The following is a 27,743-nucleotide window of genomic DNA, read 5'->3' as shown; positions in this document are numbered from 1 at the left end:
AGTGAATGATGATGAGTGGGCGAAGCACCGGGGGATCATTCGGGTAAACCACAGCTACGGACGAGTAGATAAAGAGAGCGCGCGTCGGGAACGAGAGAGAAAATTACACCATCTTCCCGTAGGGGAACCCTGAGTAGTATGCGAAGCAGCCATGGGGTCGACTCAAGGTAGTTTTATCAGCTGTATAAACGGACATGCAGCAGCACCAGCAACGCGCAGAACTGTTATCGACGCCGTCGGCGTTTTGCCCGCGTTCGCACCGAACGCGCGCAAAGTGGAACCGGAACCGGAAGTGGAAGCGGAACGCCATCTAGTGAACACTTCATAAAACTACAGGTGGCTACATACTACTACTACTACTGCTACTACTACTACTACAGAGGAGGGAACGACCCACACCCTAAGGAGCCTTTGCCCCTAAAACCACTGAAATGGGTTTGCACATGGGTACTAAGTGAGGGAAACACTAAAGGATGGTGGTAGAAGCCATAATCATGAAAATGTCTCAGCAAAAAAAGATTAACACTCAAAAACCAATGCAATGGGTTCGGATGTGGCACTGAAGGAAAAGGCTAAAAATTGATTGTAGAAGTCATAGTCATGAGCATGACTAACGCTTTCGCCTTAAGGTCTCTTAAGCCTAGCTAAAGGTACTCCTCAGTACTCATGACATGAATGTCATGACATGCGTGCCATGTAGGTCATGAAACATCCGCCTACGTCTTGGTGCTCTCATGGTCGTTTTGGTTGGTAGGCTCCCCACACACTGCTTCGCATAACATAACTGCCCACAGGACGTGGGATCTGCCGGCTTTTCTTTCATCACGAAATATTAATTAATGGCTTTTAATTAGCGAAATTTAAAATTATTGCTTGAATCACAAACGTATCAATTACAAAGTTGTAGGGCACCTCAAATAACCAGACAGACAGACACAGGGGGAGGCCTTCGTCCTGCAGTGGACATAAATATAGGCTGATGATGATGATGATGATGATAGCACACCTGAGTAACTCAAGCAGGCTAGGTGACTATTGTCACGACCCCGTTTCAAACGGGATGTCAATAAATCCCCATCATCATCCTCATCAGCGCGACAGGGGTGGCGCCGGCGGTGCGAGAAAAAAAAAAAGAACCGGAAAGCTAGCCTTCGCGCATCCGCGGCGGCATTGCGTTAGCCTGTCTACAATGCCTGAATAAAGCCTTCCGTGTCACTTTGGGCGGACATTCAATAAACACACTCGTGTTTCGACTCTTTAAGCACTCACACAAAGTTTCGATGTATATAGATTCCAACTCGTTGGATGTGCTGCATGTTTTTAAGCGAAGCTTTATAGGCTCACAAGTGTCGGCGGTGGTGTTGGTGGTGTCACGCTGAAAAGTGGGCCGATCCTGGTGATAGTGCAGAAAGGGTCCAAGCTCAATGGCACATACCACGGACAAAAAAGAGAGAAAGAGAGAGAGAGAGAATGATTGGACCTGGCTGCGCCGACCATCTAACAAGCTATAACCGTACCTTTTTATTGCGATACCAATTATATGGACCCTCCAGGTGGATTTCTGCCGTCGGCGTCGCCGTGAGGTTCCATATAAAATCCAAGACCGATAAAATCGTCGCCGCGCGCTGTATGCTGTACGTAACCGGCGATTGCGGCTCAATCTCGCACACGCGAGAGGGAAGCTGACAGGAAACGCGTCGTCTTCCGTTGTGCAAAAGCCAGTGGGGAGATGGGAGTGAGGGAGGGAGTGGGCGGCGTTGTTCTTGGACAGCAACTGCGCACTTCGCGACCGCGCGCATATGGGGAACCGCCGATCGTGGCTCAATCTTGCGCGCTGGTATCGAGGGAGGCTGGCGTTTGCCTACGGCACCAGCTGCGTACTCTGCACGGACGGCCGCGCGCGCCTTACTTGAAAGCTATCTGCATTCGGCTCATACCTCTATGAGTGCAGTGTTCTCGTCGGTCAGTTTGCGTTGAAACGATACACAGCACGAAGGTCCCTTCGCTCGCTGCTGCAGCCGCGCTCCCTGACGCCAGCGTTTTGACAGCGAGTGTCCGCGGTTATCGAGTGTGATGTGTTCATGTTTGCCTGCGCGCGCTGACACCATGCTGATTAATTTAATCAGCAAGCGAAAAAATTGAAGGCCCCTTAAGCTTCGCCTTTAAGAGTGGAATGCGATAGCATTCAAAGATCCCTGGCTACTTATAAGGCTTTTTTCTTGTATATTCAAATTACAATCCGACGCTATCACGTCTTTATAGGTTGTGGTTAAGTCGTACTTTACGATTTTTTTGCCGGATTTTACTTTGAGAAATTCAATTTTATTCACCAACGCCTTGCGCCACGCGAAGGACCTGCCCGGTCGGGTTGGTTCATTTGGTTCGGCACGATTATTTCCGCCAACGACACCGGCGCTTACACCGACGCCGGATTTCCTGCGACACAGGGCCCTTAACGCTATCGCGTTAAAATTGTTGAGTGAGCGTTGCTTGCTTGAGCCGCGTACCATCAGAATTGGAGGACGCTTATTAAGCTTCGCCTTCGGTAGCATTCAGATCCCTGGTTGCTTATCAGGATTTTTTTTCTCGTACACTCAAATTACAATCCGACGCTATCATGTCTGTAGGTTGTAGTTAAGTCGTACTTGACGATTTTCTGACCGATTTTATTTTGAGAAACTAAATTTTTGTTCCCTAACCCCTTGCGCCACGCGGAGGGCCTGTGTGGTGGGGGTGGTTCGGGATGAATTTTTCCGCCACGGATACCACGGACGCCGATGCTTACGTCGAAGCCGACACCGACGCCGGATTTTCTGCGACAAGGGGCCCTTAACGTTATCGCGTTAATATTTCCAAGTTTATACGGACGACTATCGCAATCTATGCTTCGCCTTTCGGGCGAAACTACGGCTGTCTTTTTTTCAGCGATAGCCAATCTGCGTTTGTCCTTATTAATAACCTGAATTGGCATCGGCACATGTACGTACCTATACCTACCTACCTAGCATGAGGAGATATGTATGCGCCGAAGCAATGCGATTCAGAGAAGTGATTGGACCTGGCTGAGGCACCGTGCATTGCAGCTTGCGCGCGATCTATGCGCCACTACAAGTGAAGCTTTGGGACGGCCAGTGTCAAAACCAGCAAAACTGGAGAGACGCTGTATACATTCGCCGTGATACTTTCGATCGCTTATCACGAAAGAAGACTGTCCGAGTTGTGAAAATATCAAAGTGCGCATGCTCTACATATGATAGCACGCGTTCGTAATTGATATGAGCAGCGGGAACAATTGTGAGCATGATATCGTCAAAGCGCAGGGCATACCTCTCAAACGAGCGACGATAAGGAAGCCGTTGTCGTTCGGAATGGCGTATCATTTTCATTGCCTCTCTAGCGTCCGGCGTCGGCAATACTGGGGCGAAACATGAAATGTCGTAGCGCCATCTGAACAGTGAACGGTGCCCGTACCTTTTTAACAGCGAAGCTGTTTGAGCCAGCCGTAATTTGTGGCTTGTGGTTCGTATCAAGAAACAAAAGAAAATAAACTTTCTTGCCGAGGCGGGATTCGAACCCTCGTGCCCACGTACGGTCCCAAGGCGAGCGTCATAACCACTAGGCTATATAGTCTTTCTTTCTTTATTGCATTTATTCAATTCACACAGAAATACGGTGTACAATGATAGCAGCCCATCAAGGGCTGAAAAGGGGAACAATCAAAACTCGGGCATGTACATCAGCCCTTCTAACCTAGAAAGCCAGTCTGGTTCGGGTTCATGAAGTTTATACACTACGCTTGCAGAACATGCATTCATACGACCCACATGATTGCGTTCGAGCGTCGTAGTCTTCGTCCACAGCTGGCGCGTTCGCACGCTCGTGCTACATTGTACTAGAATTGTTCTAGTACGCTGCACTCGTGCTCTGCGAGGTGAAGGTTTTGCGCGCCATGCTCGGGAGAGAGATAAAGAAAATGAGAGAGAGAGAGGCATTCACGGAGCGGGTCTGCTGATCTGAAGTGAAGGCGCGAAAACGACAACGGACGAAGGGAGAGCACACACACACAGGAACGCGGTGTCGGTGTTGCAAGATGCGCTATGCAACGCGCAGTTACGGCCGTAAGTCCGAGACGCGCGAAAAGAAATTATCATCATCATGAGTAATAAGATGAAAAGTTCGCGCGCACTTCCAGAAAATGCTGGGCTACAATCGCCCAGCTTCGCTGTTTCAAGCGTTGCGCGGCCGAATGCAAGGTTAATCGTTTTTTTTTTTCCCGCGAGAGCCAATCTATCATGTTAGTTACTCATCGCCTGTACCGAACCAGCGCTTTCCAAAGTGATTTCCAAAGTTTCCTGGCTGCGCCAATATTGTATTGGGCTTACCTTTTCTTTCGGGAAAGGCAATCTATGTATATCCGTTTATACTCGTACATCGCGTAAATTGGCGATGCTGCATGCAATAAGCTGAGAAACTATGCGACATAGCACCGACTTTGGAGTTTGGTTCTGGCGGTGTTCTCGACAGGTGCACAATAAATCAGTCATGCATTCGTCTAGCCGTCGTTGTCGTCGTCGTGCCGTAGCCTTACCTTACCCAATTACTCACCTTTGGTGGACATGTTGCGCCGTCTAGTAACTTTTGCGGAACCGGAAACGATGCTAGATAGCCAGCTACTCGAAAAGTGCTCGCCCATTGCAGAATAGCAGACAGAGCGCACCAGCACGACCTTTCGGCCTTTTCACTAAATAAAATCTATGTCTCTCTCCTCGCAAAATCAATTATCACACTGTGTGGGATCTGCATATTCTTTTTAATTGAAGAGGTCCGAATCAAATCGAGACAGAAACGAACCTAGAGACTTTCCTACCTACTTACCTACGTACTTGAAGTAATAATTCAGCAGTTCGTAGCAATTGCTACGATTGGGTGGATGTCTCACTTTCCATTTAACTTCTCTCCATCTAGCGGGTTTCCGCTGAACTATTACGTCAAACGCTTGCCTTTGCTTCAGGTTGATAAATTCGACTTCGCCCTACCATCTGATAGCCGCCTGGTTAGCTCAGATGGTAGAGCGGGCTGCCCAGGAAGGCCGGTGGTCCCGGGTTCGAGTCCCGGACCAGGACGAATTTTTCTTCAACTGCGAGGCTTTCCTTTCGAGGAGCCCGTATGGGTTTCGTTTGTAGCCATTGCTACGATTGGGTGGATGTCTCATTGTCCATTTAATTACCTACGTACCTATATATATATATATATATATATATATATATATATATATATATATACTCACCAACCTGACTGCTTGCGAAAAAGGTCGTGGCGTCACGTGACAAATGCAGTCCAATAGGCAGGAGCAGAACGGGAGCATATGAGGTCCGGGAAAAGGAGAAAGACGACTCGCAAGTGCGATGTGGCGCCGAGCTTCAAACGATGACGCTACTTGTTCATTACGAGGCCTAGCTCTCGACCAAATCTGCTTAATTTTTTTTTTTTTTTTTTTTTTTTTTTTTTTTTTTTTACCACGGTCTGTACTGAGGTGAAGACAACTACTTGCCGTGTCTTGTCTTGCAGTGAAGCCAATGCGTAGTATGTAGTGTAGTGTAGCTCGCGCTTTGAGGCGCCATGTTTGACTTCACTATCTCCGGGACCGGTCCAATTTCCCCAGTACTTTTCTTGTAGCAGCTAATGCTACGTAGATACTGCGCGACGTTGTACCGAGTTCATGATGGCCTGAGTTGATCATGTTTTCGCACGGCTTCGCCGCAGTACAAATGCCATCGTCTTTTAACTTAACGTACACCACGTGATATAACCATATGTACGTAAAATTGTATAACGCGAGGTCGCTGATGACGTCATAATCCATGTTTTTCTCGCTTACGCTCGTCCACTACCTATGTAGAGCGCAACAATCGCCATGTCCTAAGTTCACATTGAACGGTCGGGGTAGACATAGTGCGGTTGCCGGCATGCGATAATCTTAAACGTGGTTGTCGTCGTGCTGTTGTTGTCACACACAAGTATGCTCGCGACCCTCGCAGAACTACTCAAACTACACAAACACACTGGTCCACCTGGTATCGCTTTGCGTAGTCCCAAATAATGCTGGATTGCCAGGTACCTGTAATATGCTTCGCATAACATGGATTGCGGCAGTGCGTGGGATCTACATAATTTTTCTATTCCGCTGCAATCTTCGTACTCGTGATTAACGGTACAATAAAGAGAAATATTATTTGAACAGTGTTAGTAAACTACTTTTATACAACACGAAAAAAGACACTCTCACCACGAGAAGACGCTTGGTGAGCCAGAAAAGAACGCAAGACGGGTGGCGAACTCGCCCTGAAGCGCCCGCACCAGCTCTCTGTGACGCCACAGAATATGACGGCGTCTGCTCCGGTCACGTTAAATTTATATCGCTAAAGGTGGGCTACTTTGTACACCAAGAGAGCTGACGACTGAACCTGGGAAGGAGTTTCATGAAAGTTTGTTCAACCAGAACAACCTAAACGCAATTAAAAACAAAAAGAAACGTTTTGAAATTGGTGACGTCACACTGACGTACCGGCCCTGGGATTTCGGCGCGAAATTAAAAAAAAAGATAACTTTGACCTTCATTTCCTCTTCTAATATAATTACATCGAAATAAAAATAGAGTTCTTCAAGATTACATCTAAACTGATTTAGTGTTTCACTTTAGTGTCCCTTTAAATTACGGCTACGGAGTGAGCAGACAGAGATGATGCGTAGTTGCTCGTGGAACATTCTTCGACCTAAGCTTTACCCAGTGTTTTCTTTTAATTGCGAATCATTCTTTAACTCATCCCTGACACGTCGCGGTGAATAGGTAGGTTCCTGTCTAGCATCGTTTCGGGCCTCTGTAACAAAAAGAAAACGCAGATACCACGCCCTGAGGGAATCGTTACTAGACGAAGCATTTTGCAGGTAGGTGGTTATTTAGCATCGTTTCGGGTTCTGCGAGTGTTACTAGATGGCGTAATGTGCGCGCGTAAGGCGTGTCACTGTGTGTGTGACGACAACGGTAAAGAGACGGAAGTCACACGCTCTCGCGTTTGTGATGAAATTGTTGCCATGCGAAGTGACGCACGGGCCAATCGTCTCAAAGCACTAGCTTGCACGAGGGAAGAACAGTGGCAAGGTTGTACCGTGCGTGCGTTACTCGTACCGTGCGTACGTACCTCTGTGGCCTAATCTAGCATGCGTGGCTTCCACTGTTTCTTCTAAATTTCAGTTTGCTCAAATGATTGGTGCCTTGACGGACATGTACGACCCAACAGAGTTTCAACTGGACCTTTACCACCACTTGGCCCCTCCTTTAAGTGAGAAATGGTTCTAGTTTTCCTGTGTTGCATCACAGGCCGTAATGGTACCAGCCTGATGCTGTTACCATTAGGTCGCGGTTACACGCACGCTTCTCTCGTGCCAACGCGAGCTAGGTAGTTCAGGCATCTGACGAGTATCGCAAGTCGCACGCACGAGCGAGATCACGTACGCATGCGCCAATTTCCTTGAAAATTTCCAGTGAAAATCAAGCTTACCACTGTCACGCGTCACGTCGCATATCAACAAGTTGCTTATAAAAGCGATGGCGCGTCACTTTCTCTCATTCTTCCCTTGTGGCTCCTAGCGCTTTGAGGCGCTGTGTTGGACTGCAACGCCTTCGGGATCGTCTCAAGTCGTAACGAAACATGTTGCAACGTTTCCTCGAAGGAGAAAAAAATAAATAAATGAAACAAACCATTCATGATATTGTTGTCATACTGACATCGTCGCCGTCGTCCTCTTCTGGCTGCTGTCATGATCGACACACACACGCGGACACGCACACACGCACACACTTACTTGGCATACACAATAACGTTGGACCATTCGGTAACAACTTGCAGAACCCCAACCAGTGCTGGATAGCTAGCTGTGGATTCCTGCAGTGCCTGGGGTCAGCATGGTTTTTTTTTATATTACAGAACACATTACACGACAACAAGATTAAAAGGACACTATATAAGGATAAACAGTTCATCACTTTAGACTGACAAAGCTTTTCGTTAACCTCGCGGAAAACAGGTTGGTTATTAGCAGAGACAGCTGAGGTCAAAGTTGCATTTAAAAAAAAAAATATTTCGCGCCGATATACCCAGGTTCCGACACGTCAGCGTGACGTCAAAAATTTAGTCTTTGGCTCTTTTAGAATACAGTGTAGTTCACATATGCCGATAAATAAATAAACTAGGCCCGAACAGACGACGTCAATATTTATGACGACACGGCGAACCGGTCCGGGAGCTTCAAGGCGGCGTCGCTACCGGTCTCTCACAAGAGTGACCCAATTTTTGGTATTATACGAAGGTAACTTATTACAAAGCTAAGCTTATTTTTATCATTAGTGTCCTTTTAACAAGTCTACGTGCCGCGTCTGTAGATGGAGGTGCTGACAATGAGCACAAGTCGACGTGTATTGACTGAAAAGTTTATTTCTCTCGTTTCTCTGTGTACAAAACACAACCAGAACCTTCAACAAGCTCTGTAGACGAAGAGCACCTCAAAGCGAGCGTTTCTTTCCTTTTTTCTTTTCGCCTCGCTTTTCTGGCACTTCCCCCGCCCGCGCAACACGTCCGCCATTAAAGGAAAGTCGGTCACGTATCACTAATGCCACAAAACATCGCGATTTGGGTTCGCGATCACGCGCATTCGCGAAAAACATCACGAGAACAGTTCGGACGAGTACACATACACCATGCGTAACAGGCTGTTTTTTTTTTTGTAATTACGCGTAACTCCAGTTACTAAAATAAAAATAAGCCTTGCCGCAGGCGTTACCGAATCGGGATCAGTAAACATGATTCGGAGTTGCACACGCGCTGCGGTGCAGGGGCGGAGCCGTGCGACCCGAAAGCCTATAGCCGAATCAAAGAGCTCGCACTGGTAAGCTTACTGACGACATTCAGTTACGAACAACGAGTAAATAAATAAATATAAAAGTGCATTAACGAAGGGCTCACTCCGTGGCAAGTGTGCGATGTGTCAAGCTGCCTTGCCATGACTGCGTGTTGAGGAAAAGAGGAACTTTAAGGATGGTGCATTACGTGGAAACTTGCACGAATTAGTGAGAGCTACACGTAGACGATGGTAACACAAAAAAAAAAAGAAAAAAAAAAAAGAAAGGCAGCACACATGAGTCGTTTAGAAACGAGAAAACGATCAGAACGGAGCACGCTGCACCTAACAAAGTAAAGTGGGTGCACATCGAACACTTCAGTACGTATGCCCAACACGCTGCCATATTTTACTGTGCACATATGGGGGTGCACATAATTTCTGTCTTTTTATCCATAATTCCAAGTTTAGAATTTATGAACTAGATGCACAAACACGGGTGTCCGAAGATTTGCCCAGTTGCCAAATCCAGGTCTGTTTTTTTTTTTTTTTTTTTTTTTGCAGAGTCCCATTTTCAGGAATGTTATTCGGATCCTTACGCGTACACTGCCATTGATGAGACATCAAGAAATAGCCACTGCGTGGTTCACTTTGTCCAGATACTGTTCTTTTTTTTTTTTTTTCTTTCTTTCTTTCGAGCCGCGCTGCTTCAAACGGGCATATCGTACCTGGAGTGCAGAGCAAACATTAAGCGCATAACAGCGACACTACCAGCAATCCGTGCCAATGAGAATTTCGCCGATGGCCGCCCTGCCATGTGTGTGCGGCTGGGGGACTTCTTGAAGCATGCCCTGTTCGGAGGGCCAGTCCTCGGGGAACACCGTTTTCACCAACACAGACACCTTAGTTCCTGTGTTCGAGGGGCAGGCACACTAGGACTTGGGTGGACCCTCCGACGTCGATGGCTTGTCCGTTGAGGAGTCTGCGGCGTTGGCGTTTGCCGACGGGTCTGCGTGACAAAATAAAAATAAATTGATATATTCTGAGAGAATCTGTCGAAAATGACTCAAATTCAGCGATAGGTTTCCGGTTATCCTGCTGCGTTTCTCCATGTGGAGAACCTCCTCACCTCTCTTCGCTCCCGTGCCTACTCATAGGTGCGTGAGATCATCGCCTGCGCCTACCAATCACGCCCCTCGATCCCTCTCTCCCCCTCCATATTTGCACTTCCTCTCTCCGCTCTTTGCTCGTTAATCTTCAATTTTGTCACCCTCTACGATGTTAGATCGCTATGCGCCAACCAAGAAAAACCGCGGAAGTATCTAAAGAAAGCTTTAATATAAAGTTAAAGGCGGCATATACATATACGCTGTCCTCGCTCTTCCATCCCCCCCCGCCCCCCTTTCAAAAAAAAAAAAAAAGAGAAGGATAGAGAAACAAATAAGAAAAGAAGTTTGCGTGATATTTATTTATTTATTTATTTATTTATTTATTTATTTATTTATTTATTTATTTATTTATTTATTTATTTATTTATTTATTTAGACAACACCTTACAGGCCCTGTCGGGCATTGAGTAAGGGGGGCAATGTAAGAATGAGCAAGCAGGGAATTTTGAGTTTAAGGAAATTGAGATGCGTTTCCACTATAGTTGTGTATCGCACTCACAGGTATATTATTCGCTTATTCTCGAATGTACTAACTAGTAAAAGTAATTAACCACATTTGCCGTAAGTAATTTACTGACAATGTGTCTGCGCCGAAACAATACACACAAAAAAGCCTCGTGAAGTAATTGAAGTAAATGAAGCAATTAACACGAACTATAGGTTTTTCGTAGTTCACGTCTTCAGTAAACTACGCCCCCTGAAGGGGAAAAAAGTAACAAACTTCACTAAAACACCTCGAAGTCTGGGACGCCAAGCGACCACGTCACCATTAGCGCGATTTTATCACGAGAGAGAGAGAGAGAGAGAGAGAGAGAGAGAAAATGGAAGATCAATCTTCAGTTGCAGTTTAAGCAGGCGCCGTCGCTGGCACATGCTATCCCCACGTTTGAAAAGGAACGGTTATAAAATTAATACATCCCGTAAAAAATGATGGCAGTGCGCGAATGAGCTTGCAGGTACAATGAATGAAATTACGACTAACTCTAGTGGCACCTATTTTGTCGAGAACGAAGATTCAATACTTGAGCGCAGCTTCTGGAAAGTTTCCTGGCAATTAATATAATCTGAAAGGAAATATAGTGAAGATTCTCACAGCCAAAGCATTCGTTGGTTCCGTTTGCCTTCACTAGCTCCTTCTGTACGTCACCAGTTAGCCGCTTTTCAACACTACGGCTGCGTTCCAGCATTCTTTCTAGCAAGGAGGGCCGTCTAGCTTGACGTACAATGTGCCCTGACAGCGTTCGTCCCCCAGTGCGTCAAATGTTTACACCAAAGAGTTATTGCGACAGTAATTCTCCTCTAAAAGCCCGTAGAAATAAAAGTCTCTCATACGTCTCTCCCATTTTATTTTAAACTATGCCACTGAGTAACCTTTCGTTAGCGACTACGCTACCGTTTTATCAAGACTGCTGTCTCTCCACCAACGCGCCTTGAACACTATCGTAAGACGGCACAACATCGCCCGCCAGGTGTAATCGTCCACTTCGACACTACACGCTGTCGAAGCTATATTCTTTGCTGTGTACGCGTCTGGACTGTAACAAATCTTAATATGGCGATTTCTCCGATAAAGACGATAAAGTAGCTGCATGCGCCTATATAGAATTCGCGACCGCGCTATAGCTTGTCCCGATGACCGCCCGCTTTCGGAGCAAACAATCCTGTGGCGCTCGCCTACACAATCGGAACAAAAGATGGTGATCAATGAGCTCCTGAGCTTCCTGCTGGCTCAAGTGACCTTTTCTAAAAGAACACTCCTGCGCTTTGTTTGGTGCCTGTGCTTTTTGTACCTTTCTTACCAGCGTAGGGTAGCAAACCGGATCTTCCCATCGGGTTAGCCTCCCTGCCTTTCCCCTTTCTTCTGTCTCTCTCTCTTCTTTCCGTTGTTCCGCGCATCCCTTCGCCCCTGCTTTTCTCGCAGTTAACCTCGCTTTCTTTCCCATCCCATTTGTCCCCCTCGCTCGTTTACAAACGCGCATGCAGGAACTGCACAAGAATGGCAGATCGGGCAAGTTCATAGTAGCAGCGTATAGCAGCGCGAAGTAAACGATGTATACCGCACTTTTATTGCGATAGCAATTATATGGACACTCAAAGAGGATTTCTGCCGTCGGCGTCACCGTGAGGTTCCGTATGACGTCAACGGCGATGAAATCGTCGCCGCGCGCCGGACGCTGTATGTGCGAGTGAAAGGGCACGAGGGACGCGCGCTTTCACGGGGAGCGAACGCACGGCGGAGAACAAACGCGCGTTCTGCGCCGTGCTCCCTGAACGGCTGCAGAATTAAGCATCTCTTTCCTCCTTTACAATCACCATATATATATATATATATATATATATATATATATATATATATATATAGCAAACGCGACTTCTTCCGTCGCGCGAAAGGCCGTGGGAGGACGGGAGGGAGGGAGGGGAGGTGACGTTTATTATTAATGAGAAATCATTATGTGGCTCATGTCCGGCGGCGTGGCCGGTGATGCTACAAAAAGGTCACGTGGTCACAGAGACAGATCGCGCCGGTGGCTGGTCTATATATAGAGCCGCGCGTCGCGGAGCTGCCAGTCGGTGCGGTGATTTCGGTGACCTCTGTCGTGCGCTTTGATGGCCCACTCCCAAAATTGGATTAATGTGGATTAAATTGGATTAAGGTGGATTAGAGTCGCTTACGGTGGAATAAAGTTGATACAAATTAGAGCATACAAGGTGGATTAAGGTAGAGTTTTAATGTAAGGTGATAACTTGGAGAAGTCATTATGCTTTCGCATTCAAATCACGTAAGGATACTTAAGTGACTCAATTTTTTTCCCGTGATACCTCGTTTACCTGCGTGCTGCTATATACTACGGGCGCATGCGCGTGGCGTGCGCGTCTTACCACTGCACGAGAGCTTCTGGAAGGAGCAAGGCAGGGACGCGGTGCTGACGTTAGTGGCGCCCTCCTCGAGGATGTCGGGGAGGGCGTTACGACGCCCCGTGCGACCCGTCTGCAGGAAGGCGTCGAAGGCCGGCGCCGTGCCGCCCGCGGCGCCGGCGGGGTCGCCGACCGGCTGCTGCTCGACCTCCATCCTCGCCTCGCACAAGCTGCGCATCGTGAAAGAGAACACCAAGCTCCATCAGATTGAGCAGAAATGAGCAGCACAGGACAGCATTACGCTTGCAACGTATATACATACTGTGCCGATTGTGGAACCGGATGTGCATCGCGGTGAAAATACGGTGGCAAGGTCGAGCTGAACATGACCCGTTGGCACACGCACTGTACACAGCCTATATACACGGCTGTCACCTGGGCGGTTTTTAAAATATCTCAAGTACAACGTAGCGCCCTCTTTGTATAACGGAAAACATTAAAATATAGTGATAATAATCTCAACAACTCAATGTGCCGGCTGTCGGTTCGACCCCCACACCGCCACGTCATTTCCCGGTTCTCCCTAAATCGACATGTTGTAACCTGCATGGGAGGCTCTTCGTCGCACGTTCATGCATATCTCGATGACAGCTGAATTGTCTCGAGCGGATTCATTCCCAATTCTTAAAACTTTTCACCGCTCCGGTTCCGGTTCACAGAAAGTTCCGGGACGGAACCGTTCCTACTTTCGTCGATATTTTCTTCTACTGAGCTTTTTTTTTTCTCTCTCTCTCTGTCTCACGCACACACACACGCACAGTAAACTGTTGCAATCCGAGCAGTTAGCTTTATATGTCTAGGTGAAATAGTATATGGCTGGGCGAAATCGCCTGTGTAGAGAAAATTATTATCATCAGTATTGGCTCGAGCGACGTCGTCTTCTTCCGCAGCTGGCTGGTTGGCTCGTGCTTGTGCTCGGGCACGTGCTCGTGCCACTGCTCCCATGTTCGTCGTCGTCTTCCACAGCTGGCTGCGTTGCCGCTCATCATTCTAGCATACAATTTCCCTTCTCTTCTGTCGTCGTAATGGGGAGGCCGCGCTTACGGTATGAGCCATTGCTTAAGGGGGTATGAGCTATTCACTGTCTTACGTGACGGAAAGATTTAATTTTGAAGCAATTTAATTTCGAAGAATCGCAAGCGGCAATGCGACAACGGGGGGACTGCGGGCACATGCCGTCAGTGACGACGGTCTCTCCGTCACAGCCGAAAGTTTGTGTAACCTCATCAAGAAACACAAAGACGTAGCCAATAATTGAAAAAGACTTTACTAAACCGTCAGGATTGACCCAGTGATAAATATCGAGGCCGCACGTATCAGCTTCGCTGGTTATCTATCTGTACGGAGTGCTTGGGTGGTGATTTCTTGTTAAATACAACGTGAAACGCACGTATGCTCACCTAGACGCAATAGCTACAGCGACTGAAATGAAATTTGTTGCATTTAAAGAGAAACTTAAGACCGATTGAGGGAGGGAGGAAATACAAGGATGTTAACTATATATTCAGTTTGATAGCCTAAACGTGGGGAGGGTGATGGGGAACTTGGAAGTGAAAGACCGATGGAAATTATTTTTTAGTTAAATTGCTTCATTTTCGTCTTTCGTTGTCTATAGAAACTGCTTAAAATCAGAAATTTCATAACGCTTAAGCACCGCGTTTATGCAGCTTCATAACTCCACAAAATGATTATATATCGCCATTCTTTGAGTTACGCCTATAACGGCCGTCTAAGGTGGACAAAATCGGTACGTTAGGCCGCCTTAGGCGGTCTAAGAGACACCGTTTGCAGAATTACTCAGTCTGTTCTTGGCGAGGAGTCGAAGAGTTGTAAACTTAATGCCCCAACTTTAATGAAATTCAATAATTTTGTACAACTCTTGCACAATATTTAAAACCCAAAATCAAAATTCTGTCCGCAACAGTCGGTATACGGGATTACGCCTTCTCTATTAAAACGGAAACGAATTTAATTCACATCGACGATTCAGCGGCTGCCCAAGAGGAGCTTATGTCTGCGTTTCACACGTATGTGAATGGAAAAAGGACGTGCAGTCCGCGCTAGGACGTACAATCAAGAAGATAATGCGGACGCTCCAACTACGCAGAGACAGCGCGAGCACCAGGAGTAAAAAATAAATAAATAAATTCTGTTTCTTCTTTGTGTTGTTTTTTGTGCCAAAACCATGATCTGCATTATGAGGCACGCCGTAGTGGGGTACTCCGGATTAAATTTGACGAACTGGGGTTCTTTAACATGTACCTACGTATACGTAAGTACACGAGCATTTTTGCATTCTGACCCCCATTGTAATGCGGTCGCCGCGGCCGGGATTGCACCCGCGACCTCGAGCTTAGCAGCGCAACGTCAAAGCAACTAAGCTACCGTATCACATGTATCAGGATTGTAACAACGCAAAATACGAGACAAATACGAGACAAATAAAGGTGGTCTACGACACAGCTGCCGACGATGCGTCCGGGCTGCGGTTTCGGTATATTCCAGGCACCGCTGGAGTCTGAAAAGCGAACGTTGACGTGCCAAGAAGGCTCCAGGATATTTGGGTGTCCCTCGACCATCGCCACGGACAATGATTGTAGCGCCTTTCGGATGGTCTTCGTTACGGCCGCGGGCTTACGAAGATGGCGTGTGACGCTGAAAGAAGAATAAAAATAGGCACGAAGAGCAAACAGAAGCTTCAAACGAACGTCCGCTCTCAGGACGCGCGCTACAAGCCGTACAAGCTTAGGCAGTGACATGTGTCAGCACTTCTAACTGCGGTCCAAGCGGACGCTCCTCTCTCCCCCTCCTTCACGTCTCATCTAGACTTCTATCACTTTATTGATTCCATGATACAGAACGTGCCTCGAGTTTTAACGAGATCGAACCACCACAAAGGCCCTGGGAATACTCCGCTCGTCGCCGTTCCATCGCCTTAACACACCGCTGTCACGCGTCTTGCGTCACACTGGCGCCCGGCCCCGACCATCGAGCGTCCTGAACCGCGTTGACCCCCGAGCGAGCGGGAGGCACCGCTGCACGACATTTGCACAAGGCGAACGAAGTTTGACTTCTTGAGGTTGACGCACTCTTTTTTTCTTGGCTGGCCGGCACGGAAAGCGTGCCCGAGGTTACTGTCGTCACCGTGGGACTAGGCAGGGTGCGCTGTGGCGTTGCGCAATCTTATCGCAGCTTTGCAGACTTACGACCGCAACTGCACGACCGGCCCTTCTGCGATACGCCGGCGTCTATTTTCAGTTCAACACGAGCGGCGAGCGGCGTACAGATTCGACAAATATTGCTCGCCTTGATAGCTGACGTATATTTCTGTCTTTGTAATGGAGAGTTCGACCGAAGGCCGTCTGGTTGGTATGAAACATGACAAAGAAAGACGTACGCCGACCAAATAAAGCTTTAAAAGCAACACGCTTCGGATGGAGTGTAAAGCCGAAACGTCCTGCTTTTAAAGTTTGATTTGGTCGGTGTACATCTTTCTTTGTCGTATTTCTGTCCTTGAACCACATTTCTTGCATGCCCGATTATACACCCTAGATGCCTTCGACGTCCACCAAGACTTCCCCGAAGAGACGCGACCATTTTGTGTACGCTATGGTTGGGCGTTGCATTTACCAATACCCACGCGTTCCGCATAAAGATGGCCGACACCGCAGTCTGTGGCTACTGTGGCCATTGCGGCGAAGAAGGAACAATCCGTCATGTTCTGTGCCAATGCCTGCAGTACAGTGCGCAGAGACAATCGCTTTCCGTCGTGCTAAAACAGTTGGACGATCAGCTTCTGTCAAAAGAAAGAATTTTGCAACATCGACGCGACTTAACATCTCATCAGAAGGTCGTGCAAGCGCTACTGCGCTTCTTGAGATCGACCGGCCTGTGTGAAAGCCTGTGATTGGAACGCCCTTCCTTTCTCTCTCTCTCTCTCTCTCTTTTCTTTCTTTCCAACCCCTATTACACGCCCCCTGTTTGACGCGACCTCGGACATGGTGGCAACCTGGTTAACACTTTAAAATTTGTTTACATCGATGCTGGGTTGAACGGTCCCAAAAAACGTGCTGAACCATTTGCAGGGATTAGCTCTAGTTTCGCTATTCTATGACAAGGAAAACGCTGTGTTCGCGATCTGTTCTTTCGGTTGGGATTACGTCCTTTAACCCTGCAATGCCCAAGGTATCCTTTATGCTACGTACGCTAAGTCTTATACCTCAAACTACCGATTTTAAGCACGGAAAACATTTAACCCATAGCCTACAGTAGCGTATTTGATACGCTGCGAGTGATTTTTTACTTGTGGATAGCTTAGAAAACGAATTACTAATTAACTAATTATTATTATTTCAATTTTACTCAAATATAACGTTCTGTTTTTTAACAAATGTACTCTGCATTGCCAGAAATAAAGGTGAACAAATCGTCTTATTTTTTTCCTTGATCTGGAACTGTATTTGGTCATTAGAGGGTTAATAGGGTTAATAAGTGACAAAAGCACACGCTGAACTGTCTTCGGTGCACGAGCAATCCGTGTGAACTTGTTTTGATCCGACATGCTGGTTGCACTAAATCTGAAACATTACTTCAGCACTCGCAATGCCTCTCTTATGTAAGAGCACTTCCTTCGTTCGGGCGCCCACCCCCGATGTTAGCGACAGCCGAGATAAGAATACAATGGCCGGCGGCGACGGACACCGCTCTCGGACCGCGGTTACGTAAGAGGAGTTTTGTGAACACGCTCCCAGGTTCGTGATGAATACGGACGCACAAGGGGTATGGACGACCACGTGGGCACGCAGAAATTGTTGAGCACTATACCAAAAGGGGAGAATAAGGAACTCGCTGATGCGCAGTCTTGTGTTCATCGGGCAATCTTGCTCAGTATAGAGAAAATGTTGCGGTGAAGCAGCAGCGGTTGTGTGCGCAAGTCACAGCGAAGAGTTCCTGCTTCAACAAGACAGAGTGAGCCGTCGACTTTGAAGGAGAAACTTCACTATGCTTCGTCACACGCAAATAGCAGTGCGTGGGCAACTAGTAAATATTACTATTAATAACATCTTATCCCGTCCTTTTCCCCACTTCGTGTGCATGTCATGCGTGGAGAGAGAGAGAGAGAGAGAGAGAGAGAGAGAGAGAGAGAGAGAGAGAGAGAGAAAACGTTTGTTTGAAGAAGTGGCATTATATGAGCCATGTGTTACGCCGACGACGACAACAACATCGACAACAACATGTGTGTCCGAAGTGCAGACCTACGGCGAAAGCGTTAACAGAAAGAAAGAAAGAAAGAAAGAAAGAAAGAAAGAAAGAAAGAAAGAAAGAAAGAAAGAAAGAAACGCAGTATAATTGCCGTATTTGTACAACCCGTCGATGAACACGCCTAATGAAATGAACTAAAATATTTTCGATATTTTGTAAAGAAATGCCGAATTCAGAGGATCATGTTGTATGCTGTACTGCTTTGTCTGCAACGATTATTCCGAACATGATTAGCTCTCTCTCTGAAAAGTGCACGGCGTGGTTGGCCGGCGTTCATAAACAGAGCAGCGCCGAACACGGCGTCAAGTCTAGCTGCATTTTAGTACGTCTGCATGCGGGAATCAACTCACCCGACAATCGATTTAATTAAAGCGGGATAATTTATGAATATTAAGCAGGTGAAGCCTCATATACGGCACTTCTCTGCGATAACAAAACTGCGGCTGAAATCTCCGGCCGTGCTTGGGATCGAGGCTCTCTCGGACAGCGAGGCTCTTAATAATGACAGGCAAGTTCATTTTTATCCGTTGTACCGAGCGCGTGTACCGGCTAACGTGCAAGTATTGCCGTCACCCTGTTGTCATGGGAGGATGAACCTCGGAGCTATTAAAGTGCTATTCGAGCCTTGACAACCCCCGTCGTATCAACCAAACCGAGGACACATTGAGTCATCGCCATCAGCGACTGTCAATCTTCTGGTGGGAAGATGTGCTTTTGCACACTTTCAGCTAGGAACAAAGGCACTTCGTGACACTTATAATAAAACTGGAGGACGCTTAAGCTTGGCCTTTACGAGTAAAACGCGATAGCGTTATCGGGACCCGTTCGCATCGCAACGCGCGGCTGTAGGTCTGGTAGAAATGCTGGAAAAGGGGTTTGTGTTTGAGTTTCCTCGTAGCAGAATTAGGTTTTCTCGTACATTCAAATTACAATCCGACGCCGATTGGTAAACAGTTCGACGGCGAATCCGACGCCGAATGGTAAAGTCGTACTTTATCATTTTCCTGACGGATTTCACTGTGAGAAATTCAATTTTTGTTCACCAAAACCTTGCACCACGTGGAGGGCTTGCGCGGTCGGGGTGGTTGGGGATTTTCTACGCCACCCGCATTTGCTTGTAATCTGTGCTTGCTTCTGCTATGTCCTGATACGCACGATGGCAGTATTTGTAAATAAATAAACAACCAGGAGGCACCGACAACCGATTGTTCTTCCCGTGTGATCCACGATCGGCCGAGCGCTGTGTGACAAGTAGAGTCGAGCGAAAGGAATCCTTACATCATGTCAGCCGGCCTTTCGCCTTCGAGAGCCACTTTTCCAGAGCAGTTTCTGCAGAGAACAGTTACATACCTGTCTCTTACCCAAACCTTCTCTGGAATTTATCCGGAATATCCCACGCTACCCCAGAGCCAGTTTCCTGTGATTATGCTTCAATGAACCCATTTAACCGCGGATTTTCTTTTTTCTCTTATTACAGGGAACTCTTTCTACGGGAGATGTAAAAGCATGGCGATTTAGCTACCATGTGAATGAAGGGCAGTACGAGGCATTTGCCTAAAATTCGTTCTTCTGCAGCTTCAAACGGCTTCGATCGTGGCTTCGCAAGTTGATCATTTCCGACAAAACATTGCGTTATCAGTGCAACAATTTACAATGCTTTCGCACGTGCGCGGAGATTTATATAGTGCTTAGAAAACTGCGATTGCTTAGAAATGTTGAAAGGCAAAGGTAATAAATAATGGCAAAAGGGCGTCTGAAGCCACAAAATCCACGTACTACCATTTCATTCCAACCGTAGCTGAAAGGTCGCAGCACCAGAGTTCACTCGAGCATTTTTTTGAGAGAAGCTTTATCGATAGTTAACAGAAAGCCGACAATGCCGCGTTAAGTACATAGGGAACAATGTCTTTCTCGTGCCTGAACATTATGGCAAATAGGCCCCGCTGCATGTTGAGAGCGTCCCGTCAAATCTCCGAGACATTAACAAAGACAAGCGGGCTACAGTTCCCTGCGTTGGTTCAGAATGCACAGTGGTTTCAGCGCAAAGGCACGAAGGACAAGAAAGGTAGACCCAGTGCTTGAGGAAGTGTGCAAATCTGTAGAGAAATGCGTGAACTGTGATAGGCTTTACGGTATAGTGTTTGCTATGTCTACCATTCCTGTTCCTTCGCGCTGAAACCACTACCCAATCTGAAATGTTGGCACACGAACCTTTTGGCCTTCCCCTCCCACCAAAATGTGACAGCTGTCGCTGGGAATGGAACCCGCGAACTCGCACTTCGCCGCAGAACACTACAGCCATATCTAGCCGTTACTGCTGTGGAAGGCGGCGTGAACTACTGCGAAGTCACGCTAATAACGCCGAACATTTAGAATTTATGCACTCGCTTGCGTTTCAATCCGAAGCTCTCAGAAACATCTTTCTGGCGTTTTACGGGCCAAAACAAGTTCTGATTATGAGGCACGCCGTAGTGGAGGGCTCCGGATTAATTCTGACCACCTGGATTTCTTTAACGTGCACTACAACGCAAGTACCCGGGCGTTTTTGCATTTCGCCTCCATCGAAATGCGGCCGGGATTCGATCCCGCGAGCTCGTGCTCAGCAGCGCAACCCCTTAGCCACTGAGCCACCGCGACATAATTTCGAGCATATAGTACTTTGACACAACACATATAGCGACACGTGTCAGCAGCAAAGATATAAAGGTCGTCTCTGTGGTCTGCGCCGTTCCACGAGCGCGACTAAAAACGCAACGGTTTCGCTCTCACCACGAGCGCGCTCATCACAGCTCGCCTGCAGAAGCGTGCAGCTCATCCGGCTCATCTGCGGCGGACGCGCGCGCCGTTCGCGACGTGCCCTTCACGGAGCGTGTAATGCGGGCGCACGGCGAGACACGGAAACGCTCGGCGAGGGCGAATTCGTTGAAGAAGCAGTGCCCCCCACACACCGCCCCCGAAATCAGACATTTGCGCAGGAACAATGCGAAGCGTGTCGCGTATCTCAACGACGATGGCCTCCCCTGAAGCCACGGCTCACACCTAGCGCATTGTCACAATGACCCATTGTTCCGCGGTCGTGAGTAGCGGAGCTATACGCAAAAGAACGCGTTACCAACACGCGGCAAAGGCAACGCTTTCGTAAGCCTAGCAGTATACAGCGCGCACTGCGGCGCAGAGCTGAAGTCGAGGCATGCGATTCGGACCGGATCAAACACGGGCCAAGCCGCGGAACGAAGCGTGTCATTTACGTGTATAGTCCGTACTTTACGTCTCTCACAAAAGGGCTTTTCTTTATTTCTTTTTTTTGTTTTGTTTCAACACGTCCGTGAGAAATTATGACTGACATTCGCTTTCATTCGGCTTTTATTGATGATAAGCAGAAGGCGCTTTTAGGGTAACGCAATGAACAACGCGCGGGAAGAGCCATCAGACTGGGTGCCTCAATGCCAGCGCCACAGAACCGTGGTACCAGGGATATCACGCTATTTATATGGTAAAACATTCCAAAGTTTAATTACCACCGCGGCGACTCCGTGACTATAGCATTGGTCCACTGAGCAGGAAATCGCACGAACTTCAAAGCCGAGAACTCCAAGGGTTGGGTGCACGTTAACACCTGCGCAGAAATGCCTTAGGGTTGACCACTAAACTTTCGTCAGGCAATAAGTTGCGGTTCCTAAATTTGGAGCACTCTTTCCCAGATGACCATATACACTGGCGGTATAGGCGACCCCGGTCTCGCAAGAACATTCTTCCGTACACCTCTGTTCGCTCAAAGATAGCATAGCGGGATATCGCAAGAGCGTACATAAAAGCGGTCCTTATAGCAGGTCTGCAGTGATCCCAAAGTGGGAACAAGCTTCACATCCCAAGTATAGAGAGGCTAAAACGTGCAGCGTATACGTACCGCTTAAAGCTTTTGACGAGCGCCGCCGAGTGCCGCGTAGCTGACTTCGAAAGCAAGAATTCGGGGGCCACTCAGCCGGAGGAGCCGCTCGCAGCAAGATGTTGCGGTAAATCCGTACGTGCACAACATATCGCACAATCTAAAGATATCTCACAATCTAAAGAAGGTCGTTAACAGGGCAGGCGCTAGGCTGCTGCTCACAGCCCCAAATAAGCGTGGTAGCATGTGCCAAAAAGTCAGTCGGGAGACCAAGACTACAAGAAGTTGCGAAAATAAGAAAAAAAAAAAAAGAAGCCTATAGACAACAGTTTCCGAAGTGCCGCTCTATCGTTGCCTACCAGATTACTCTTTCCTGCGGGCGTTTCTGTGTCGGACAAATGGGACGTTGCGGGAATCACCGCATGCACGAACAAATAAAATCATTCAGCAAGCTAGAGATAGCCACGTACCCTGTCACTGCATTGCGTTGAACGTCGCTGTGAGACACTTATTACACATTGCGCATATAGTGACGTATGAGGTACCGGTATGAGGTACCGTATGAGGTACCGTATGAGGTACCGTGATACCGTGTCAAAGTACCCTGATGAGCACGCACGACTGATGTCCGAAACCTTCGACATGGAAAAAAAGTGGCGACGCGTGCATACCCTTCCATTTCACTGCTTCCGAGGGAGGTATCCTTCCTTTTGGATTGAAATCGTTCTATATTACTTCCACGCACGCTCCTGTTCAGTATTTATTGTTTTTCTTGCATAGCGGCACGCAATATGTGCTGCTTGAAAAAATAAACATTTGGTTATTAGTCGCCGCCGTTGAGTGTACCTTTCTTGCGCGCTGTTACTTTGCGCTGTTTTTGATCAAATCACGAACAAACAGGACGAAATGCGTGCGCCTCCACGTTGACAAAGGCGAGGTGGTCAAAATTAGTTTTAGGTCCCAGCAATACCGCATCCCTCCAAGATTTTGTTGGTCTTTGGGACGCTAAAACAAACCAAACTAAATCATTCCAAACAAAATAAAACTAACTAACTAACTAACTAACTAACTAACTAACTAACTAACTAACTAACTAACTAACTAACTAACTAACTAACTAACTAACTAACTAACTAACTAACTAACTAACTAACTAACTAACTAACTAACTAACTAAAACAATTCCAACAGTCTAATTAAGCACTGGCCGTCTATAACGCAGTGCGCTAGAGTCGAAGTTCCCAGTACAAACGGAGGCTGGGGCATGAAGCTGTGTGAAATATAAGTACAGATAGTTAGCACGTGAGGTCACGGTCGCAGCTTCTCACCATTCTAGTACCCAAACATGGCGTCCACAATGACGTCAGCGCAGCCATATCATCACGCGTGCATCGTTTCGCTTTTTGACGGTGACCGTTTTTCACCGGATCACCACTGCTAACGATCCATTGCTCGGTGCAACACGTGCCTGTCGTATACTGTCGTGCGGCCACGTTTCTTGTTTACGCAGTGACTCGACTTGCCAGTGCCCTAAAATGGCGGCCACGGTGACGTCAATGCAAACCATATATACGTCACCTCAACCTTCTAAGTTCCTACTGCGTCATTGAAAGACGTTATGAAAGGTGAGAGAAAAAAAAAACGAAAAAAAAAACGACAAAACGCTAAGCATGTGGTAAAAGGTGCCCATGTTCCAACACGTTTCATTTCCAACTCAATGACGCAGCTTGATGTCTCGCGTCGTATTAACTCTGCACAGTCCCTTAGACCCCCCCCCCCCCCTCCCTTCCCTGCCCCCGCGATTCTGTGACATAGAAACGGCGGGAATTCTATCAGCGCTTTCAAGCAGGCGTCAGTTTTAAGCCGCCATCATCTGTGGCACCGTGCTAATATTAAAAAAAAAAAAAAAGCTCCAAAAAGGAAAGGGATGCTGCACATATACTTTCAACACGACAATTCTTTTCGCTTGCAAATTTAAAGAAAGCAATGCAGTAGTGCTTTTATCTTGTTCTTGCTAGGGACATCCTACTGTGCATTGCAATAGTATAGGCGCTGTCGAATGACAGCTCACGGCCATCCTAAATCACTGCGACGGCCAAGAGAAGGGTCATTAGGTTTATGATGCGAAAGCCGCTACCCGAGTTGATTTACTCGCTAAATTACAGGAATTGTGGCGCACATTACCGTTCCAGGTGGGCTGAATGGCGCGAGAAACAATGGTGAGAAATGAACGCCCCCTGTCTTCTGATGTTTGACTGCGCCGTTGCTCCACCTTGGCGTCAGTTTCACAGGAAGCGCTCATGAATCGCGCGATTGTTCAGTCAGTTCGTTATGCTATATTTTTTTCCTACTACCTTCTTTCTGAGGAAGCGTTAATTTCATAGAATATCATCATCATCATCATCATCATCATCATCATCATCATCATCATCAGCCCGTTAGGTTCATGGCCTACGAAACTTTTGCATATTGCCTCCCCCGGTCATATTAAATGTTTGGTATAGAAAGGCTTTTTCGCACGTCTCCTACCAAGACGGCCGCGTTCCTGCTAAAGTAGAACTGTTAAAGCTGAAACACGCGTTTTGACCGCTTGGACGATGCGGCGAACGTAGGGGCGGCTGGAATGATGACGCCAGCCTTTCACGTTGACATTTTAATCACGATTCTAGCCAGGGGTCTGCCATCTTGGATACGTCGAACTAGGTGAGTGTCGAACTAGGTGAGTGTAGGAGTCCACTTGCAGGTTTTGCACATCGTCGACTCCATCCTTTAGGCATACAAACTTATTTATACCTTGGCCCAATGGAATGCAGCGGACTTCACAAACCTTCGTTCCCTGAATGCCCACATAATTAAAGTTCCTCCTTCCATGCGGAGTATACAATGACGTGACTTATAACTCTGTGGCGTCGTAGAGTGCCTTGGAGTAGCGACCACAAACGCCTATACTCCTTCCTCATCGGAATAGCCAGAAGTCCCGAATGCGAAGTTTGAGGGCACAAAGAGACGATTTCACACCTTCTTTGCGGGTGTTCTCGTTTCGGTGCAGAAACAGACGGCACTTTACAGCCAAACTTGAAAAACTTGAGGAGCGTCTTTTTATACGGACAGTAGCATTCTTGTGTCTTGGTTTCAGCAGACGTCAAACCGAGTTACATTAAAAGCACTGGAGTGTTTAGAGAACCCACCAACACTGCATGAATGACTGCAATCATTGTCAGGCGCATTCATCGTGTTCCTGCGGACAAATTCTTTTGATATGTCTCTTCTTCACTCCCCATCTTTTCTACCCTTTTTTCCTTCCCACCGTGGCAGAGTAGCCAAGCGGTCAGCTATTGTGGTTAAGCTCTCTGTCTTTCAACTATTAATTTTCCCCTTTCCTCTTAATTAATTAACTATTAATTTTCCTCTACTAAGCTCATCACTCCTAATCATTCTCCACTCACGAATACTGTTGTTTTCCTTTGGCATCTACTCCGTAACCCTAGCATTCAGTGAAATGTAGCGATTCTCGACAATTTATGTTAACCACTTAAGTGCATAAATGAAGCATTCGTAACCAACTGTCACTGAAGCGTACTTTCCTTTTGAATGCAATTATTTTTCATTGAAATCGGTTCAACGGCTGCTTAATGAAAAAACTGAAAACGTTTCTGCGTTTTATATAAATATATGAACGGCATAAATCTAAAACTAATTCTTAAATGTCTGACGATTCTGGTGGCACACGTCATTGTTTTAATGAACTTTAGCACCAGAAAACGTTGGAAAGACTAATGTGAGGCAACAGCGCTGCGTGTTCCAATATCGAACACGACCGGGAAACGAAGGAAAGCACAGCGACCAGCGCCGGAGTGCATAGTGGTCGACCAGACGAAAGAGTCCACTCTCGGAAGTTTCGCAAATGGCGTGCACGAGGCCTTCGTCGGTCTCGTTCGGAGCTAAGGGACGTGTTTTAAGCAGAGGGAAAGCGTGTGAAACATTGCCAGGCAGACGCCTCTGCAGTGGAAAAAAAAATTACCGTATTTCCTCTCTGCGCGATTATTAGTCGTGTCACTGTGCTCCTTCACACAAACGTGGTTTTCTCTTCAATTAAAATCACGGAACGGTATGCAAGCGCATTTATTACTGGAAGATGGGAAAGAGGTAGGCGTTAATGAAAACTAGAACAACGTATAGACGACAGCAGGAGCTCGATCGCTCCATGCGTTTCCTGGTTTGTATATGTAAAAACCCGTTCGTCGCACATCCTCGACCACGACCGACGCTACTCGACACGAGGATGTCCGGAATCGTAATGGCTAAGAGAACACTGCAACAGCTTACGCCGACGTGGTTGTTTCTCCTCTCTCATCGATGCTGCGTGTAGGATCAGGCACGATGCAGCACGTGGCGATGACTGCGACATTCGACACGTTATGCGGTATATTCAGGTTATTTTGCCTGCAACTTTTTTTTTTTTGTACGTTTTGCACACCCAGGTGAAAACGAGTGGTCATTACCACTCTTCGAGCGCTTATTTTAGAAACGCTCGTGAATGTGACGTAAACTTCCACGCAAGCCAGTGTGGTTATGGTGGCTCTTTAATAATTGCACAACGCTATGGTGAAAAGCCGTCGACGAATTATTCTGAAGGACTGAAACGAAGGGGTGGACGGATGCAAGGGTTGATGTTTAATTGGCCTCTTTGGGGAAGACATGTGCTCAATCTTAAATGAAGTCAGAGAGGGAGGCCATTCTTGCTCCCTACCTGTCCTGATCTCGTATTGATCTATATAAAGCATGCGTTGCAAGACGTCTTAACGCAGGGACCAACAGTGGCAGTTTTGTGTTCAGAACATGAGAGCACTGTGAACACTGCACGTGTGTGTCGCCGTCCCAGCGTCGTGAGAAAGAAGGAAATAAATAAATAAATAAATAAATAAATAAATAAATAAATAAATAAATAAATAAATAAATAAATAAATAAATAAATAAATAAATAAATAAATAAATAAATAAATAAATAAGAAAGACTATGAACCAAGGGGTGTTCGTCGATAACTTGTGGTTAGGCACAAGGGTCCGTTATACAGGGTGTCCCAGCTATCATGCATCGCACAAAAAAAAAAAAAAAAAAAAAAAAAGACGGGCCATTCTACGCGAAGATAACCAAGCGCATATTGTGCACAGTCGAGTAGAGCAGCCGCCAGTAATGTTTTGTTGATGTCATTCAATTTATTAATAGCAATGATCTATTTTTTAATTACTGCTCTGAATGGCAGGCTGACAATGAAGAATTTGTAGAAAATTGAAAGAAACTTAAGACAGGCAATGTTTTCAGCCAGGTACCTTTTGTCCGTTCATTTTTTCGGCTGATAAAGAAAGCTCGCAAAAAATGAAAAGAACATATCACGTGACTAATCGTCCGCCCGCATCAAAAAATCAGCGCCCTCAAACACGCTCCATAGGAGTTAGTGAGCGCCACTCTTTCCACGATGCATCAACCACCAGTTATCGGCACTGTCTCCTTGTCAACACCGAGGCGAAGCGCTGTCGAGGGCGGGAAGCGCCGTCGTTAACTTTCTCTCAATTTACTACACGTTCTGAATTGACAGCACACAATTCAGAGCAGT

General features: G+C 47.0%; 1 protein-coding gene across 3 annotated transcripts in view; it reads right to left on the bottom strand.

The window, feature by feature from the left end:
* Positions 1-8,474: 8,474 nt before the first annotated feature.
* The window catches only part of LOC119460983 (uncharacterized), a 108,685-nt gene continuing 89,416 nt past the window's right edge, over positions 8,475-27,743 (bottom strand). For 2 of the 3 annotated variants that reach the window (XM_037722148.2, XM_049673262.1), the window contains exons 3-4: positions 12,945-13,150; positions 8,475-9,904 (exon numbers count right to left, since the gene is read on the bottom strand). In XM_037722148.2, the coding sequence (XP_037578076.1) occupies positions 9,828-9,904; positions 12,945-13,134 (267 nt within the window). In that variant the 5' untranslated portion in view covers positions 13,135-13,150 and the 3' untranslated portion in view covers positions 8,475-9,827. Of the gene's footprint in view, positions 9,905-12,944; positions 13,151-22,149; positions 22,170-27,743 lie in introns of those variants that run through there. The other variant, XM_037722150.2, reaches the window with a different exon arrangement.

This window comes from Dermacentor silvarum, chromosome 8 (assembly GCF_013339745.2).
Source record: "Dermacentor silvarum isolate Dsil-2018 chromosome 8, BIME_Dsil_1.4, whole genome shotgun sequence".
Lineage (NCBI taxonomy): Eukaryota > Metazoa > Arthropoda > Arachnida > Ixodida > Ixodidae > Dermacentor > Dermacentor silvarum.
The sequence above is the reverse complement of the archived record's forward strand: the minus strand, read 5'-3'. Positions and strand labels throughout refer to the sequence as shown.